At 43.1% G+C, this 16210-nt stretch overlaps 1 protein-coding gene and 1 long non-coding RNA gene across 11 annotated transcripts in view; one reads left to right on the top strand and one right to left on the bottom strand.

The window, feature by feature from the left end:
* Positions 1-9412, bottom strand: part of Gm31386 — an 11209-nt gene extending 1797 nt beyond the window's left edge. Inside the window, exons 1-2 of the long non-coding RNA XR_381772.3 lie at positions 8895-9412; positions 1965-2011 (exon numbers count right to left, since the gene is read on the bottom strand). This is a non-coding gene — a long non-coding RNA (predicted gene, 31386). The remainder of the gene's footprint in view (positions 1-1964; positions 2012-8894) is intronic.
* Numb (NUMB endocytic adaptor protein) overlaps positions 9358-16210 on the top strand; it is a 127909-nt gene continuing 121056 nt past the window's right edge. For 3 of the 10 annotated variants that reach the window (XM_006515573.3, XM_006515574.3, XM_006515572.2), the window contains exon 1: positions 9381-9482. In XM_006515573.3, coding sequence (XP_006515636.2) covers positions 9382-9482 — 101 coding nt within the window. In that variant the 5' untranslated portion in view covers position 9381. Of the gene's footprint in view, positions 9661-16210 lie in introns of all 10 variants that reach the window. The other 7 variants (XM_006515578.2, XM_006515576.2, NR_073563.1 and 4 more) reach the window with 5 other exon arrangements.

Genomic DNA, 16210 nt, shown 5'->3' with positions numbered 1-16210 from the left:
TACTGGTTAGTTCATATTGTTGTTCCATCTATAGGGTTGCAGACCCCTTCAGCTCCTTGGGTGCTTTTTCTAGCTTCTCCATTGGGGGCTCTGTGTTCCATCTTATAGATGACTGTGAGCATCCACTTCTGTATTTGCCAGACACTGGCATAGTCTCACTCAGGACAGCTATATCAGGGTCCTTTCAGCAAAATCTTGCTGGCATGTGCAATAGTGTCTGGATTTGGTGGCTGATTATGGGATGGATCCCAGGGGTGGGGTAGTCTCTGGATAGTCTATCCTTTTGTCTTAGCTCCAAACTTTGTCTCTGTAACTCCTTTCATGGGTATTTTGTTCCCTATTATAAGGAGGAATGAAGTATCCACCTATTGGTCTTCCCTCTTCTTGACTTTCTTGTGTTTTGCAAGTTGTATCTTGGAAGTTCTATGTTTCTGGGCTAATATCCACTTATCAGTGAGTGCATATCTAATGACTTCTTTTGTGATTGGGTTACCTCACTAAAGATGATATCCTCCAGATACATCTATTTGTCCAAGAATTTCATAAATTCATTGTTTTTAATAGCTGAGTAGTACTCCATTGTGTAAATGTACCACATTTTCTGTATCCATTCTTCTGTTGAGGGATATCTGGGTTCTTTCCAGCTTCTGACTATTATAAATAAGGCTGCTATGAACATAGTAGAGCATGTGTTCTTATTACCAGTTGGAACTTCTTCTGGGTATATGTCCAGGAGAGGTATTGCTGGATCTTCCGGTAGTATTATGTCCAATTTTCTGAGGAACCTCCAGACTGACTTCCAGAATGGTTGTACAAGCTTGCAATCCCACCAGCAATGGAGGAGTGTTCCTCTTTCTCCACATCCTCGCCAGCATCTGCTGTCACCTGAATTTTTGATCTTAGCCATTCTGACTGGTGTGAGTTGGAATCTTAAGGTTGTTTTGATTTGCATTTCCCTGATGATTAAGGATGTTGAACATTTTTTTCAGGTGCTTCTCAGCCATTCAGTATTCCTCAGGTGAGAATTCTTTGTTTAGCTCTGAACCCCATTTTTAATGGGGTTATTTGAATTTCTGGAGTCCAGCTTCTTGAGCTCTTTGTATATATTGAATATTAGTCCCTTATCAGACTTAGGATTGGTAAAAATCCTTTCCCAATCTGTTGGTGGCCTTTTTGTCTTATTGACAGTGTCTTTTGCCTTACAGAAGCTTTGCAATTTTATGAGGTCCCATTTGTCAATTCTTGATCTTACAGCACAAGCCATTGCTGTTCTGTTTAGGATTTTTTCTCCTGTGCCCATATCTTCGAGGCTTTTCCCCACTTTCTCCTCTATTAATTTCAGTGTCTCTGTTTTTATGTGGGACAAAATACTTCTAAGAAATGCTAAAGAATAATAAAGGATGGTGAGATACCCACCGTCAACCTCTGGGCTCCATACACATGTGCACATGCACACATGTGCACATGCACACACACCTCATGCTCATATAACCTTACACAGAGAAGAAAGAAAAGCAAGCCTCTGCTGTTATTTCTAAAATCTGAACCAATTCTCTAAGCTATTGGCATGGTCTGTGTCTGGGGATGGGAAATAGATTTGTGCGTCTCCATTTGAGTGACAACATCCTTTTTATCTCTTGCTGATAAAAGACAATGATGTTCTTTCACAGGAAACTAACAGGAAAAGAAAGAAAGCCTACCACTGAGTACACTTCCTGAGGGTGAAAGCAAGCCGTGGCTGCTCTCACTGAGGGTAGGAAAAAGCTGAAAAAATAAACTCAGCATCCCCATGTGGAGTCAGTCTTCTTCCCCTTCTAAAATTGGCCAGTCTGAAGGGACAGACAGAGGTCTTCTCAAAATATTAAGAGGTATTGAAACTCACTAATCTCTTCTGTCTCAAACAGAGGAAACTTAGAAAGGAAGATAAGAGTCTTTGGAAAGAGGAACTTGACATTGGTACATACCTTCCCTTTAAGCTTCAGGTCCATTCCCAGCAACTTCTGCTTTGACTCTGTGTACAAATGTAGTAATGTTTAGGAATGTGTCAAGGGGAGAAGCAGCCAGGGTTAGAGGTGTTCAGAAAAACCTGTGTGCTTTAAAAAAACAAAGATTCCCCCCACAAACAAACAAAAACAAGGTCTCAACAAAAAGCAGACTGGCCTTGAACTTGATATGCAGATAAAGATGAACTTGAACTTCTGATCCTCTCCCTTCAGCCTCCAGAATGCTGAGATTGCAGGAGAGCACCGCCACACCTAGTTTACACAGAGCTTTGTGCATGCTAGGTGGGCCAGCTATTGACCCAGCTCTATTCCTAGCCCCACAGGTGCCTTGATTTTGAGGCAAAGGTATAAAATAGCATTATCTGGGAGTATTTATTGAGCTTTAAGGTACAACACTTAGCAGATGTTGCTAGAGATGACTCTGGATGTGGAGCCAGCTCCAATATAAAGTGCTTACTTGTGTGGATAGTATAACACAGTAGAATTAACACGGGAAATGTAGATGATAGAGGAGGAAAGGTGGGAGGGGGATGAGGGGGAGGGGGATGAAGAGGGAAGGGGGAGGGAAGGGGAAAGGGGAGAAGGTTTGAATAGCTATCCTGGCAGGAAGAAAGGAGTTAGGATGAATTGCAAAGACTTGGACTTTTGTCTGTCTACAGCAGAAGTTCTCAGCCTTGGGTCACAGCCCCTACAGGGTTTCTAGATCAGATATCCTGCATACCAGATATTTATGATTCCTAACAGTAGCAAAATTATAGTAATGAAGTAGCAACAAAATAATCTTATGGTTGGGGTCACCACAATGTAAGGAATTATATTAAAGGGCATGAGGAAGGTTAAGAACCACTGATCTAGGTGTTTTGTTTTTTTTCTTCTTCTTAATTTATGCTTGTGTTGTGCAAGCACATGCCATCATCATGTATGTGAAAGTCAGAGAACAAGGTTCAGGAGCCAGATCTGTCCTTCCAACCTTAAGTAAGATCTGAAGTCGGACCCAGGCTAGTATGGTGACATTCTCACAGGCTGAGCCATCACTGGTACTGCTGGGTTTATTTTTGAGGCAGTTTTTGCTAAGTAGACCAGGCTGAGGCTGGAACAGAAGTCTTAGTTTAAAAACCATTTATACTTCAGGAATTTTATCCTCCTCCCAAAGACTTCTTGTATAATAGTCATGGGTGAGCCTTGAGAAATGACTCAAAGCCAAAATAATGGAGTTTCCTTGATTATAGTTCCTCCTTTCTCTGGCTAGAGGCCAAGCCCCAATATCTTCCTCCCTCAAAAGGAAGCCAGCCTCAACCCAGCCCTGATGGATCGCTCTGACTGCCTAGTGATCACGCTGCAAACTGGACTCTCTTCTTACAATCTTCTAAATGTAAAGTCACTATGAGCTATCCGGTCTCATCTCTTGGCTCAGGTGTGGAAGTACCCTTATCGTGTCTGCTGAGACATGAACCTTCCTCTTTCTGATCCTCAGCTGATGACTGACTCTACATAATACACAATGACCAGCTTCTTTTGGGAGGGCAAAGATCACACCTCTAAGACATTGCGTATTCTTCCGGTCACACTCCTCCTTCAACAGAACCTGGATGGAGCCAGACGCACATGTTTCTTTGAATTAAAGGAGCTCTCATGATTAGCCTGTCTTGCAGGTTTTGATCATACTCTCCTCAATAGAAGGAATATAGGAAATTAGACTAGGCTATACTTTTGTTGGACATATTTTATGACGCCTAAACCTAGCATTTCGCTCTGGCAAGTGTAGGCCACTCACTGAAAAAGGGAACACAACATATGGAAGTTGGATCATCTTGTAGAAGTCACCACTTGACAGTATTCCCTTCCAACAGATTGAAGAGACAACTAGGTATCACACATTAATAATGTTAATAATAACTAATGGCTATTAAGTAGTTAAGATGTGTCAAGATTAGATGATATATCTTATTTATTCTCATAAAAGGTTTCCTTCTAGTAGCCAGGAGAGAAAACCAATCATTATATACACTCAGTAATAAGATTAATAGTAATAATAGTTATATATTTGTTATATTATACATTACATTATATATGCTGGCCCTAAATTGCATACGTTCTCTGATTTTGTTTCATTTTTAAATGAGCCCTATAGGTAGGATAGTTCTAAAATGTTTACTGATAATGAGCCTCCTGTTAGTGTTTATATACCGTGTAAGCTTCTCTCCTGAAATGTAGGCAGAGCCTAATAGCATATTGCTAACTAAAGGAATGTGGCAGAGGTGATGTGACATCACTTCTTTGATCAGAGTACAAAGGGCTGGCATTCTTTGTCTGGCCTTCTCTCTTTGCTTCTTGCTATCTCTGATGAAGTAAGCTGCCCTGTTATGTCTCCAAGGCCAGGCACTGATGAAGGCCTGCTGTCTGCTGCTCCTTAAGAACTAAGGCTTTAAGGTAAATTCTGTAAGAAACTTAATCCTGCCAAAGACCACATAAGAGAGCCACGAGGTAGATGACTACACTTTAGGAGAGACCCAGAGCCAGAGCCAGAGGACACAGCAAAGCTGCACCAGGATTTCAAACTCAGAGATACTATAAAATAATAAACGTAATAAATGTTTTAAGCTAGTAAGTTGTAGGGTGATTTGTTAGACAGCTAAAGATACCAGACACACATTTCATTTTGTAAACAAGAAACTGAAGCTTAGGGAGATTTAGCAACTTTCCTAATTAATCAACTGGAACTTTCCTACAGGTACAGTTAGTTTGTAAATGGCAGAACCAAAATTATTAATGACTATGGTGTGGGTGAGTGTTAGGCTCAAGAGGGCATAAGTTCAAGTGGTACATACCTTGCAGTCCCAATACTTAAGCAGCTAAGGGAGAAGTGTCATTAAACTGCCATTAAACTATGACAGTCTGGCCTACATAGTGAGAACAGGTCTCAAAACAAAGCAAGAAGGGTCCAAGTTTAAATTTACTCTCTTGTAAGGCTCCATGTGGCTGGGGTTTGAGAGTTCTCAAAGGCATTCTGCTTGAGCAATCTTTGGAAAATAGCCATGTTTCCAGGAAACTCTCTGCACGCATGTAAAACAGGGATGGACAAACCTTTAAATGGTGCTAAGTACTTTGCTTGGCCCACTCCCTGCTGTAGAAGAATAGCTGGTCCGCCCAGAGATTTGGTGATAGTAACTAGGGCCCCCTTTCAATAGCACAATGGCAGCATTATGAGCTGACACCTTACCCATTTTATAAATAAGCACACTATAAGCACATCATTTTTCTTGAGGATGAAAATGAGTATTTACTAGTAAGGCATGGTATGGCATTAAAAAAAAAATCACAGGGGCTGGAGAGATGGCTCAGTGGTTAAGAGCACTGACTGCTCTCCCAGAGGTCCTGAGTTCAATTCCCAGCAACCTCATGGTGGCTCACAACCATCTGTAATGGGATCGGATGCCCTCTTCTGGTGTGTGTCTGAAGAGAGTGACAGTGTACTCATATACATAAAATAAATACATCTTTAAAAAAAAATCCCAGGCATCTGGAACAGAAAAGCAAACAGCTCTGCCCATGAGAACGGCCCCTTCCACACTCTCCCCCACTTTGCCTTCTCATCCACAAACCAGTCTTGAACTTTGAAGCCACAGTGCTCAGTTCCAGCACGGGAAAAACGGCTTGGCACTTCCATCTATTAGAAGTTCTTCTGCTTGGGATGGTAAAATCATCTTTTGCCTTGTGTTCAGCCAGAGGTCACCTTTATGAAGACATGTCCTTGGCTTGGCTACATAAATCTGTCCTTCCTTTGTCAGCTCTGACCAGCTGCCAGAGCAGCAGTCTTTGAACTTGGGGAGGCTTCCCAAGAAGATACGGAACAAGAGCCTTATAGAATGCATCCCAGGCACTTTTTTCCTTTAACGAGTGAGTGGCAGACACTGCACTTTACCTATCAGTGCACTTAAGCAAGCCAGTGTAAAGTCCACAGGCAGCACTGGGAGGGGGCAGCCTCCGGAGGGGAGGGCTGGCTCAGCGCTCTCCTGGGCTCCCAGACCAGTTTTCTGTCTCTCATGGCGGCTTCTCTCTTGCTTTCTCTTCTTCTTTCCTCAGGTCTTTCTCCTCCCCAAGCCCCTCTTTTCTTCCTAACTCTTTCCACCTTGTTAACTACTTCTTATCAGTAATCTTGCCTCCAGTGGCTGGCGGGGCGGCAGGTAACTCTGGCCCTGGTCTGCTCCCACCGCAACTTACTTCTCTAGCCCATCTGGAACTGGAATTGTGTCTAGAAAAGGGGGATCGGAGGATTGAAGACTTCCACAGGCAAGACATAGAGCTTATCGAAGGTGGGATTTGGCTCTTTAGACCAAAAAGCAAGCAAACAAACAAGCAAATAAATAAAATAAAAACCAAAAGCAAAAAAAAAAAAAAAAAAATGCCCAAAACAACAACAAAAAAAAAACCCAACCAAACAAACAATCAAAAACAACAACAACAAAACAAAACCCAAAACTAAACAAAAGAAAAAGAAAAAGAAATGAACGGAGACTTGAGTGTTGAATGTTGCTCTGTAAGAAGAAGGTAGAGAGGAAATGCCTTAGAGCCCATGAAGGCCTGGGCTTCTACTGTACCCCTCAGATATCAGGGTACCACAGTGAGTCCCCCATTTTGCACTCAGTTGGTAGAGTCACATTTGAGTCACATTAGAGTCACATTTGCCGCTAGCATACCTGCCATCATGGTCTGAATCAAGAGGTTCTGAACAGATAGCATCTACAGCAACCTCCACAGGCAGCCATACCAAACACAGAGCTGCAGACAAGCAGGCTCCAGGGCTCTTGATTTCTAAGAGGCCCTGTGGGGGGCTGGGAGTGCTGGAGAAGTACACAGAGCAGGGAGGCGAAGCAAGGGGCAATGGTAGCAGGCTAACCCCATGTGGATAAAACCAAAGACTTCGAGCAGTTTTGTTAACCCAACACCCTTGGTTAGTTCTAAGTGTGCATCTTAAAGCCTTCCTTCTTTCAACTTTTCTTCTTCCTGCTGGTTGTACACATTTATTTTAATTTTCCTCTTATTTTACAAAGGGGAACCTTGGGAAGTAGATGGGTAGGAGCGACCCAGGACAAAAGCTTGTTTTTAGTGGTTGAGATAATGAGTGGCTGACCTTTGTGGCAATTATTCACCAACTTTTGTGATAGCAGTCTGAGTTCCTAAACTTAGTGGTCGAGTCCCCTTCTCGAGACTGCCCTAATTCTATGTTCTGTATGGCACCTCATCACTGTGGCTGTGCAAGGGCCATTATTATCCAGAGCACCATAATAATGGCCATGCCCTCCTATGACGCTATTGTTTCCGATCTGCTAGGACATTAATTGCCTTCTGACTTGCTCTAAAATTGGTACTACAGCACAGCATCAAGGCTAGGGAAGGAGGCTGCTGGCGAGGCATTGAAAGGCTGTGTAAAAGGATGCTGGGATGTTGCAGCCTCTCCAGGCCCCTTCCTATTTGCTTATTTACTTCCCATGTTATAAGATGCTAGCTCAGGTCTTCTGTCCTGACTTCCATCTTATCTTGGTCAGTGCGTGATCTTTTCCTTCAGTGAAATGATTCAGCCATCTCTGGAGTTATTTTGGCTTTCACACTTTCCTTTTATGGATTTTCTGTGAGTCACTGAATTGAATGGGAGGGTATTTCTAAATTGGAAGGTGAGGATGAGAGAAAAGGGAAGAAGGTTCCAGAAGATAACTAGGGGGAAAAAAACCACCCCACTTCATTGTTATGTATAGTTACTGGAGGAATAATTTCCACTTAGTTTGATGATAGAAATATGCAGTTTATTTCAGCTCAACTAAAAATATAGACAGCTCTCCCTCCCCACAACCCCTACCTCATAATAATAAGCTACATAGTTTTAGATTCTGGAGCTTGCTCTGTAAAGGGCAGAAGGTTAATAAACAGAAGAGATATGGCAGGAGTTACAGCAAAAAGGCAAAGTACAAAATTTCCAAAGTCCACTCCGGGATCCACCGGAAGGCCTTTATTCCAAGACCTTGTGTTTGAGAGCATAGACCTCCTTAAAAATCTATTACCACAGCTTTGCCTATTCCCCGTGGGGTTGTGGAGAAGGTATATTTAAATTTGACTTAGAAACTGCAAGAGTAATCAGGCCACATTTTCTTATTTAGGAGCAGGAAAAGCGCTGGGGATGAAAAAGCAGAGAAAGCTAATGATGAATGCATTTCTAGGAGCAGAGAGTTTTTATAGCAACACCAGATCTCTCAAAAATGCCTACTGGGACTTGTACCCAAATGAACGAGAAATGCGATCATTTATTCTTGTGTATTGTACCAAGTGATGGGGGAAAAACCCTGCGATTCATTCAATGGTTCTATTTTAGGCTGCTTAGGATAGGAGAGGTAGAAAAAGAGCAAACGTGGGGGGGGGGGCAGAAGGAGGAGGGAAGAGGGATGGAGAGAGAGAGAAAGAGAAGAGAAGAGAAGAGAAGAGAAGAGAAGAGAGACTGAGACTAATTGGTATCTGCCAGATAGCTAGTAATACTATTTAAGAGCTCCAAAACTTAAAAGCCAAGTTGTGCTTGGAAGTGGTAGTGGTGGGGGCACGGTGAAATTCTTATTTCCAAATCACTATAAGGATAAATTGCTGCCCGTGTTTTTAAAACTTGATGATGGTTGTTTGGTTACTTGGCAGACCCTGGAAAGTGGGTCTGGAAGCTGGAAAACTCTAGAATACGACAGGTACAATTATAAATATAATTTCTTGGCGATATTTATAAATGCAATGGGAGCCCGACTGCTGCTTAATAAACAGCCGCGCTCTGCCCGAACCTAAAGCATGGAAAACTACCGGAAAGAACTTCAAGGAAACTTGAAGAAAACACGAGGGAAATTTTGATCTATGAGATACCTTTCGGCTGAGGAATTGGACTGTTCTTAAACACAACCCCTGAAGTCGATGTTTTCCAAGCGCTCCCTCCTTAAGCTGGCAGAGATTTTTCCCCTTGTTGGAAGAGAACTAGAAAAGGAAGAGTAGATTGCGCCAACCCCACAACAAAGAGTTAACCCTTCCCGGTAACCTCGGACGTGAGCGTCTGCCCCGTCTTTGCTTTCTACTGCGCAACCAAACTGTGCACAGGGCTTGAACCAACCGTGGCCAGCACACTCCTTGCCAGTTAAGGTAACAGACACTATCAGTAGCCTATCATAACTTCGAACTGCCCAATCATCAACCAATTACAACTAAAGCATGATCTAGGCCGGTCCAGGTCCGGGCGGGGGCGAAGACTCGGTCCAGGAAAAGGGGCGGTAAAGAGAGGATGACGGACAGGAAGAGTCAACCAATCGCAGCAGAGGGCCGCCGCCCCTCCACCCAATGGATAAGTTGGAAGTGTGGTATGGGGCGGGCCTGTTGTCATGGGGGAGGTGGTGGCGCTTGGTGGCTACTGGCGGCGGAGGTAGAGTCTGAGGCGCCGGAGTTGTTCAGGGCCAGCGGCAGGTGAGTGCGGGCGAGGCGGGCCTGAGGTGCGGAGGCGGTGGCGGGCCGGAAACTCTAGCTTTGCGCTCCGGAGGCGGAGGCCGCGGGCGAGAGGCCAGGGCTGCGGGCCGGGTCGTGTCGGGGTCGGGCGCGGCGGGAGATCGGCGGGGTTCCTGCCGGCAGAGTTGGAGCTGGGAAGGTAGGTTGGCGCGGGACTCCGGCGGGGGCCAGGCCGGGAGGTCCCTTGGGCTGCCCGGCAGCGGCCCTGGGGACAGTGACGGGAGGCCGGTGTGTGCGCGACTTCCTGAAGAGACCCGAGCGGCGGGGGTCTGCGAGCGAGGGGGGGACCCGGAGCGAGCGGCTCCGGGGCTGGAGAGTCTAGGGGATACCGGGGTTTCTCGGTGCTCTGGGAGCCGCGGGGGCCGACAAAACTGGGAGTGGCCCCTGTCGGAGAGAAGTAGGAGGTGGGGAGACCGAGGGCGGCCGGGGTCCGGGGGGTGACAGGGAGCGGAGGAAAGGCACCGAGTACGGCGCGACCCCCAGAGAAGGGCAGCTGTCGGGGGAGGAAGGGTCTGCGGGGTGGAGACCTTGAACCAACTCCTCCGGGGAGGGGCCGCGGCCGCCCTGCCCCCCACAGCGGGTTTGGGACCTGAGTCTGAGCTGAGGACCCTCGGAGCCAAGGCTTTAAGCCGCCCGAGTTGGGATTTGAGACTAGGGTAAGGGTTCAGCGGGAAAGTGCAAGTTCCCTTAAGCAAAATGGGATGGAGGTAAGAGGGGAAGAGTAATTTCCCTGGAGGGAGGGAGTTAGAGAGATCTGGGGGAAACTTGCCCGGGAGTGGGTGAGTGGTCTTGTGGAAGGAAGCTGGCCAGGCCAATGGATCGAGCATTTAACAATGGTGCTGGTGAGGGCTTCCGAGAACAGGAGAAACTAATTGCTACTAATATGCCAAGCTGAACCAGAGACTCCGTCCTTAAAAGCAAGGTGACAGTGGCTTGGAAGCTAGGGCTTTAGAAATGAGTTTTAGAATGACAGCGAAAATACTGGAAAATAAGGACATCAACAGGATGGGGAATTTGAGAGGAAAAGGGGAGGAGTAGCCGAACTAAAGGAGCAAAACCGACTGGATCAGATTGAGGGTATTCATGAAGCGGATAGGCATACCCTGCTAAATTGAAAATAACTTAGAATTCTTGTACTATCACTTATCTGGTAATACTGGCAGTTTTTACTTACAGGGATTTAAATTGTATTTATTTTTTATTCATTCATACATTTTTGAGGAAGGGTCTTGCGCAGAAGCTCTGGCTGTTTTTTGTATAGACCAGGCTCTCCTAAACTCACAGAGTTCAAGTGCCTCTGTCTCCTGAGTGCTGAGATTACAGGTATTTCAAAAAGTTTTTTTTTTTTTAATGTATTTGTAGAATTTTTAGAGTGGTGGCTGGTGCAGAACTCAGTACTGGTTTGTTACATAGAAAGTATCCAAGATTGGAAATGCCTTCATACAGATTGGTTGGCGCCACCCGAGGTTTCGGAACCAGAAGGCCTAGGGGTGGGGGTCAAGAATTCAGCCCAAGTGATGCTTAGTGTTCTTCAAGGGATCAGTCATATTCTGAGGACAACTTGCTTTAATAAAAACTAGTAGTAATCAGCCTTAAAATATCAGAATACCTGTCCATCTTGCTGAAGAGGTAAGGGGGGGGGAGAAAGAGAACACAACTTATTATAAAGGGTCCCCCCCCCCAAGTACTGTGGATGATACTCAATATCTCACACAAGCTAGACATGGGCTCTATCGAAAAGTACTACTTCCCTAACCCAAACATTTTTTTTTGAGATCTTAAAAAAATTTATTGATTATTGAAAGCAAAACAGAATACACTAGCCTCACATTTGATAAAGAAAAATCTTGTTTAGGGAAACTTCTTATATACATGTTTTAAGTCACAGTGTAAAATCTATGTCTTTCAGTCAGAAAAGTTTGACAAACTGTTTTGAGTTGCACACTATGGCAGAAGTATCCCTTCAATGTTGAGGAATTAAGTTACTTATTTTGCAGTAGTTCTCAGGTGGTGATAACGGCAGTTTGGACAGTTTGACATTACTAGGACTTGCATTGAGCCTCTGATTCTGATCCACTTTTGTGGATCCTGAGAACATGGCGTGCACACTTACAGGGAACAGAGGCAGAGAAACAATGGTGTCTCAGATGGCCCTCTGCTGCCTCACCTGTGCCTTCCTGTTACCAGTTTTCCTTTCACTGTACTGTAAAAGACATTAACATCTATCAACTAACTCAATATCGAACTGGTTTAGAATATTTCATGTATAAAGGATAAACAAGCACAAAAGAAAACACTGCAAGTGAGAAAAATGAAAGGATTTCTTATTCTTAGAGACTAATATTAGCACTCTGACATCTGAGACAGGAGGATTGCTGGAAGGCATTGGCCGTCCTGAGCTAGAGAGAGAGACCAGTCTTTAAACAACAAAACCAAGAAGGGAGAAAGGAGAGAGAACAAGTACTGATGGGGTAGAGGCTTAACTATGGAGACACTTGTGGGTTGTGCAGGAGCTCTTGTTGTGTGGATTCTATTGTCCTGAGAGTGAAGTGGGTTCGGTATATCTTGTATACTTGTCTCAGGAAGCTAAATGTAATTTACAGTATGTATTTACAGCTGTAGTTAAAGTGTATATTGAATGTTTTGTCTTATTCTTAGATGAGTTTTTTTTTTCCCCCTCTGGAAAACCAGATGGCTGCCAGGCATAGTGGTGCACAATTATAATTCAGACACCTGGGAGGATGAAACAGGAGGATTGATGTTGATTAGAGGCTAGCCTGGGTTACACAGCAAGCCCTTCTTTCCCTCTCCCTCTGCCTTGCCCCTTCCCCACTCTGTTGCTTGTTTGTTTGTTTGTTTGTTTGTTTTGAGACAAGGCTTCTCTATGTAACCCTGTCTATCCTGGAACTGGCTCTATAGACCAGGAACTGAAGAGATCAGCTGCCTGCCTGCCTCTGCCTCCTGAGTGCTAGTATGGAGGGGTACACCACCACTCTTGGTGAAGACCTTTTCTCCGTGACAGTGACACCACCATAAAACAAGCTGAAAACCAGATGGCTTATTTTCAAACTAGCTGGAGTTGCTTTAGATCTGGGTCTGTGGATACAAGAATAAAGAAACCAGTACTGAAAACTGAAAAAGACAATCCTTGCAGGTCTCTTTAAAAATCTTTAATCCAGGGGATTATGTAGCCTTTCATTAATGTTTTATGAAATTGTGAAGAAATATTGCTGCAGCTTTGCATCAATACTTTTTAGGTTTCCCCCCCCCTCTTTTTAATTCTATTTCAGATAGTTCTAAATTAAACAAAATTTTGATTCCAAAATAAAATTCCAAATGGGAGGCCAAAAACCATATAATCATTTTATGTTTGATTTCAAAAATAGTCTTTTCACAAAATAAATTCACTATTTGGGGGTTGGGTTGGAGTAGATAAAATTTCCAAAAACTTTCAATTTTTTTTATATTGAATTAAATGCAGTATTCCTATCACTAGTGTGATTGCACTTTATGTCTTTGTATGCATGTATATGTGTATGTATGTACATATATATATATGTACATACATACACACACAAACTAAGTGATGGAAGAATTAAAATCTTAACTGTGGAGAGAAATAGAAAAGTTCATTCCTGGGGCTGGTAAGATGGCTCAGTGGTTATGAGTACCAACTGCTCTTCCGAAGGTTCTGAGTTCAAATCCCAGTAACCACATGGTGGCTCACGTCCGCCCGTAATGAGATCTGACTCCCTCTTCTGGAGTGTCTGAAGACAGCTACAGTGTACTTACATATAATAAATAAATAAATCTTTAAAAAAAGTTCATTCCTTATAATGTTGGACATTGGGCAATTAGATTACTTGCTTTAATAACTGGACTTTATTCAGTTAATGTATTATTCACCCATAATTTAATCATACTTATCTATGAATAGCTTTGATTGCTCAACTCATTTTACAGTGAAATTCATTAACCTGTAGTTGAATAAATGATAGATTTTGAATCCCAAAGAAACCTTTCCCCGCTGGACTTGAGACTCACTTGCACTTATCAAGGTTTACTTAGATGAGTGATTTTTAAATGAAACTTTACTTAGTAATAGTTAATTTATCTTATTTTCTATTTCAGGGATGTCCCTCTTCCCGTTATAATAGCTTCTGTTCTGCCTCTCTGCCTCCTGTTCCCAGCTGCTCAGATAGTAGTCCTTGGAAATGGTGGTGCCTGGGAACCCAGCCTGTAAAAGCACAAATCCCCTCTTTCTACGTGGTTTTTACTTTACTTCAAGAATTCCTTTATCAGAAAAGATCCCATAGTAAACTTACCACCTTTTAAAAAAGTACTTTATTCAGTAAAGTACCTGAAAAGCTCGAATTTTTAAAACCTTAGTGTTACCATAAATCCTTTAGTTGCAAAGAAATTGTGTTTTTATAACGTACTGTGAATTTTATCATCAGATGTAGAAATACTGTACAAGTCTTTAGCATACATATTCAGAAGTAGGACACGAGTAAAGGGAACTTTTGGAGAATACAAGCTATGCATTTTGGAATCTTGATGCAAAAGGAGGCTTGAAACTAAGGGAGCATGAGAATCCTGACACGCCGAGGAAGCGCCAGAGGATCTGCAGGAAATGAGGGGAGCGAGCTGTTGTTGGCAGTTTTCCTGCAGTGACATATGCAAAGGAGGACCGTCCTATTGCAACTTTCTGGACTTATTCTTGACCTCTACAGTCCCGGCTGCTTCCCATAACTCTGTGTTTTCTCCCACTCAGGAAATAATGCTAGCATGCAAGTAAATGGGCTGATGCTTCCGAGTCCTGCAGGATGAGAGGAAGGACAGGACCGTGTAGATATTGCTTCCCTCAGCCCTTAGTGCTGGGGATGTGACCCAGGACCTTGGGGTGAGCCTCAGTCCTGTGGATTTATAAGGAATCTCAGGATTATCCAAGGAGCCATTGAAGTTCAGTGACTTCCCCTTTTCTTCCCACCAAAAGCTCAGTTTCTTTCCATTTATTTCGCATTTTTAAATTAGACATGGACTGTATTTTTAAACTAACGTGTGTGCACACACACACACACACACATACACACACACACACACACACACACACACTCATTTGTCAGACTCAGCAACAAGTTCCTTACTGGCTGAGCCTTCGCATTGGTTGTTTTGGTTTTGGAGTAAGGGGGATCAAAACTAGGGCTTTACGGATGCCAAGCAAGTATTCTCCTTTTGAGCTGCACTCCCATTCCTCTCGCCGCTTGTTTATTGCTACTTATGCTTTTAATTCTTTTTCTTAGTTTAGTTGATTTTTGAGGTGCTAGAAGTCAAACTCATGACTTTTTATGTGCTAGGCAAGTGTTAAAACACTGAGTTTTCGTTGCAGACCTAAGAATACCTAGGATGCATTTCTTTTAAAAATTTTAAAAGCTTGTTTGGAAGTAAGGTTTTAATCCATAGTTTAGTCTGGTCACTAACTTGCTGTGTCACCAGATAGATTTAAACTCAAAATCCTTCAACCTTAGTGACCTGAGTACTAGGCATACAGGTAAGTAAGTATGTAGTAAGACATAACAGCTAACCTTACATTCTTTAAACTAGTTATCAAATTTTTGAATTGTCTTACTAGAGAGCAAAAGCTTAATTATAGTAATTTGATTATATTGTTTATATTTTAATTCAGAAAATGATTATTAGATTTTTTTCCCCCTAGGGTTTTGTGTGTGTGTGTGTGTATGTGTGTGTGTGTGTGTGTGTGCTTATTTAAAATTTTTCATACGGGCTATCTGTACCTTAGGCTGGCCTCAGACTTTTAAAATAGCTCCTGGTTTTTCTGTCTTCACCTCCAGAGTCCTGGAATTATAGGTATTGTATCACCATGGAACACCTGCATGCCTCCCCCTCCCCCCCAGTTTTGTTATCGAAGAGGAGGGATAGCAAAGAGAAAAAGGAAGAACCTACAAATTTGCTAATATTTTAGCTATAAGATTGTTCTTGATTATCTTTTGCTTTGGAAAGGTATGTTTGTATGTATATCTTCATATATTTCAGTTGTATTTTTAGTTGTATTGTGGATACCATTACTAGCTTTAAAATCTTGTTTTTGTTTTTGTTTTTTATGTATATTAGTGTCCCTGCATAAATGCATGTGCACTGTGCATGTCTGCTACCCTCAGAGGTTAGAAGAGGGCATTGGATATCTTGGAACTAGAGTCACAGATGGTGTGGGCTACCATGTGGGTGCTGGGGCTTGAACCTGTGATCTCTAGCAGAGCACCAAGTGCTCTTAACTGCTGATCCATCTCTCCAGACCCCCTTTATTATTGATTTTTTTTTTTTATTATGAGAATGTATTACTTTCTTTTCTCATTACTGACCAATTCCCAGGAAGAAGCTGCTGAAGGAAGAAAGGATCATTTTTAGCGTACAGCTTAATAAAGGCAGGGATGGCAGAGTGGCTTAGGGCTCCATGTATTGTAGATTGTAAAGCAGAGAGCTTGAGCTGAACCTGGGGCTGAATTGTATATCTTCAGGACCTACTGTCCAGTGACCCACTTCCTCCAACTGAGCTGCCTCTTCCAAAGTTTCCACGACTTCCCCAAAGTAGTACTACCTGGATGCCAAATGTTGAAACACCAGAGCTTTTAGGAGACCTTTTACATCCAAACTGTAACTTTTTGTTGTGT

This window comes from Mus musculus, chromosome 12 (assembly GCF_000001635.26).
Source record: "Mus musculus strain C57BL/6J chromosome 12, GRCm38.p6 C57BL/6J".
NCBI classification, from domain to species: domain Eukaryota; kingdom Metazoa; phylum Chordata; class Mammalia; order Rodentia; family Muridae; genus Mus; species Mus musculus.
This window is presented reverse-complemented; position numbering and strand designations above follow the sequence as displayed.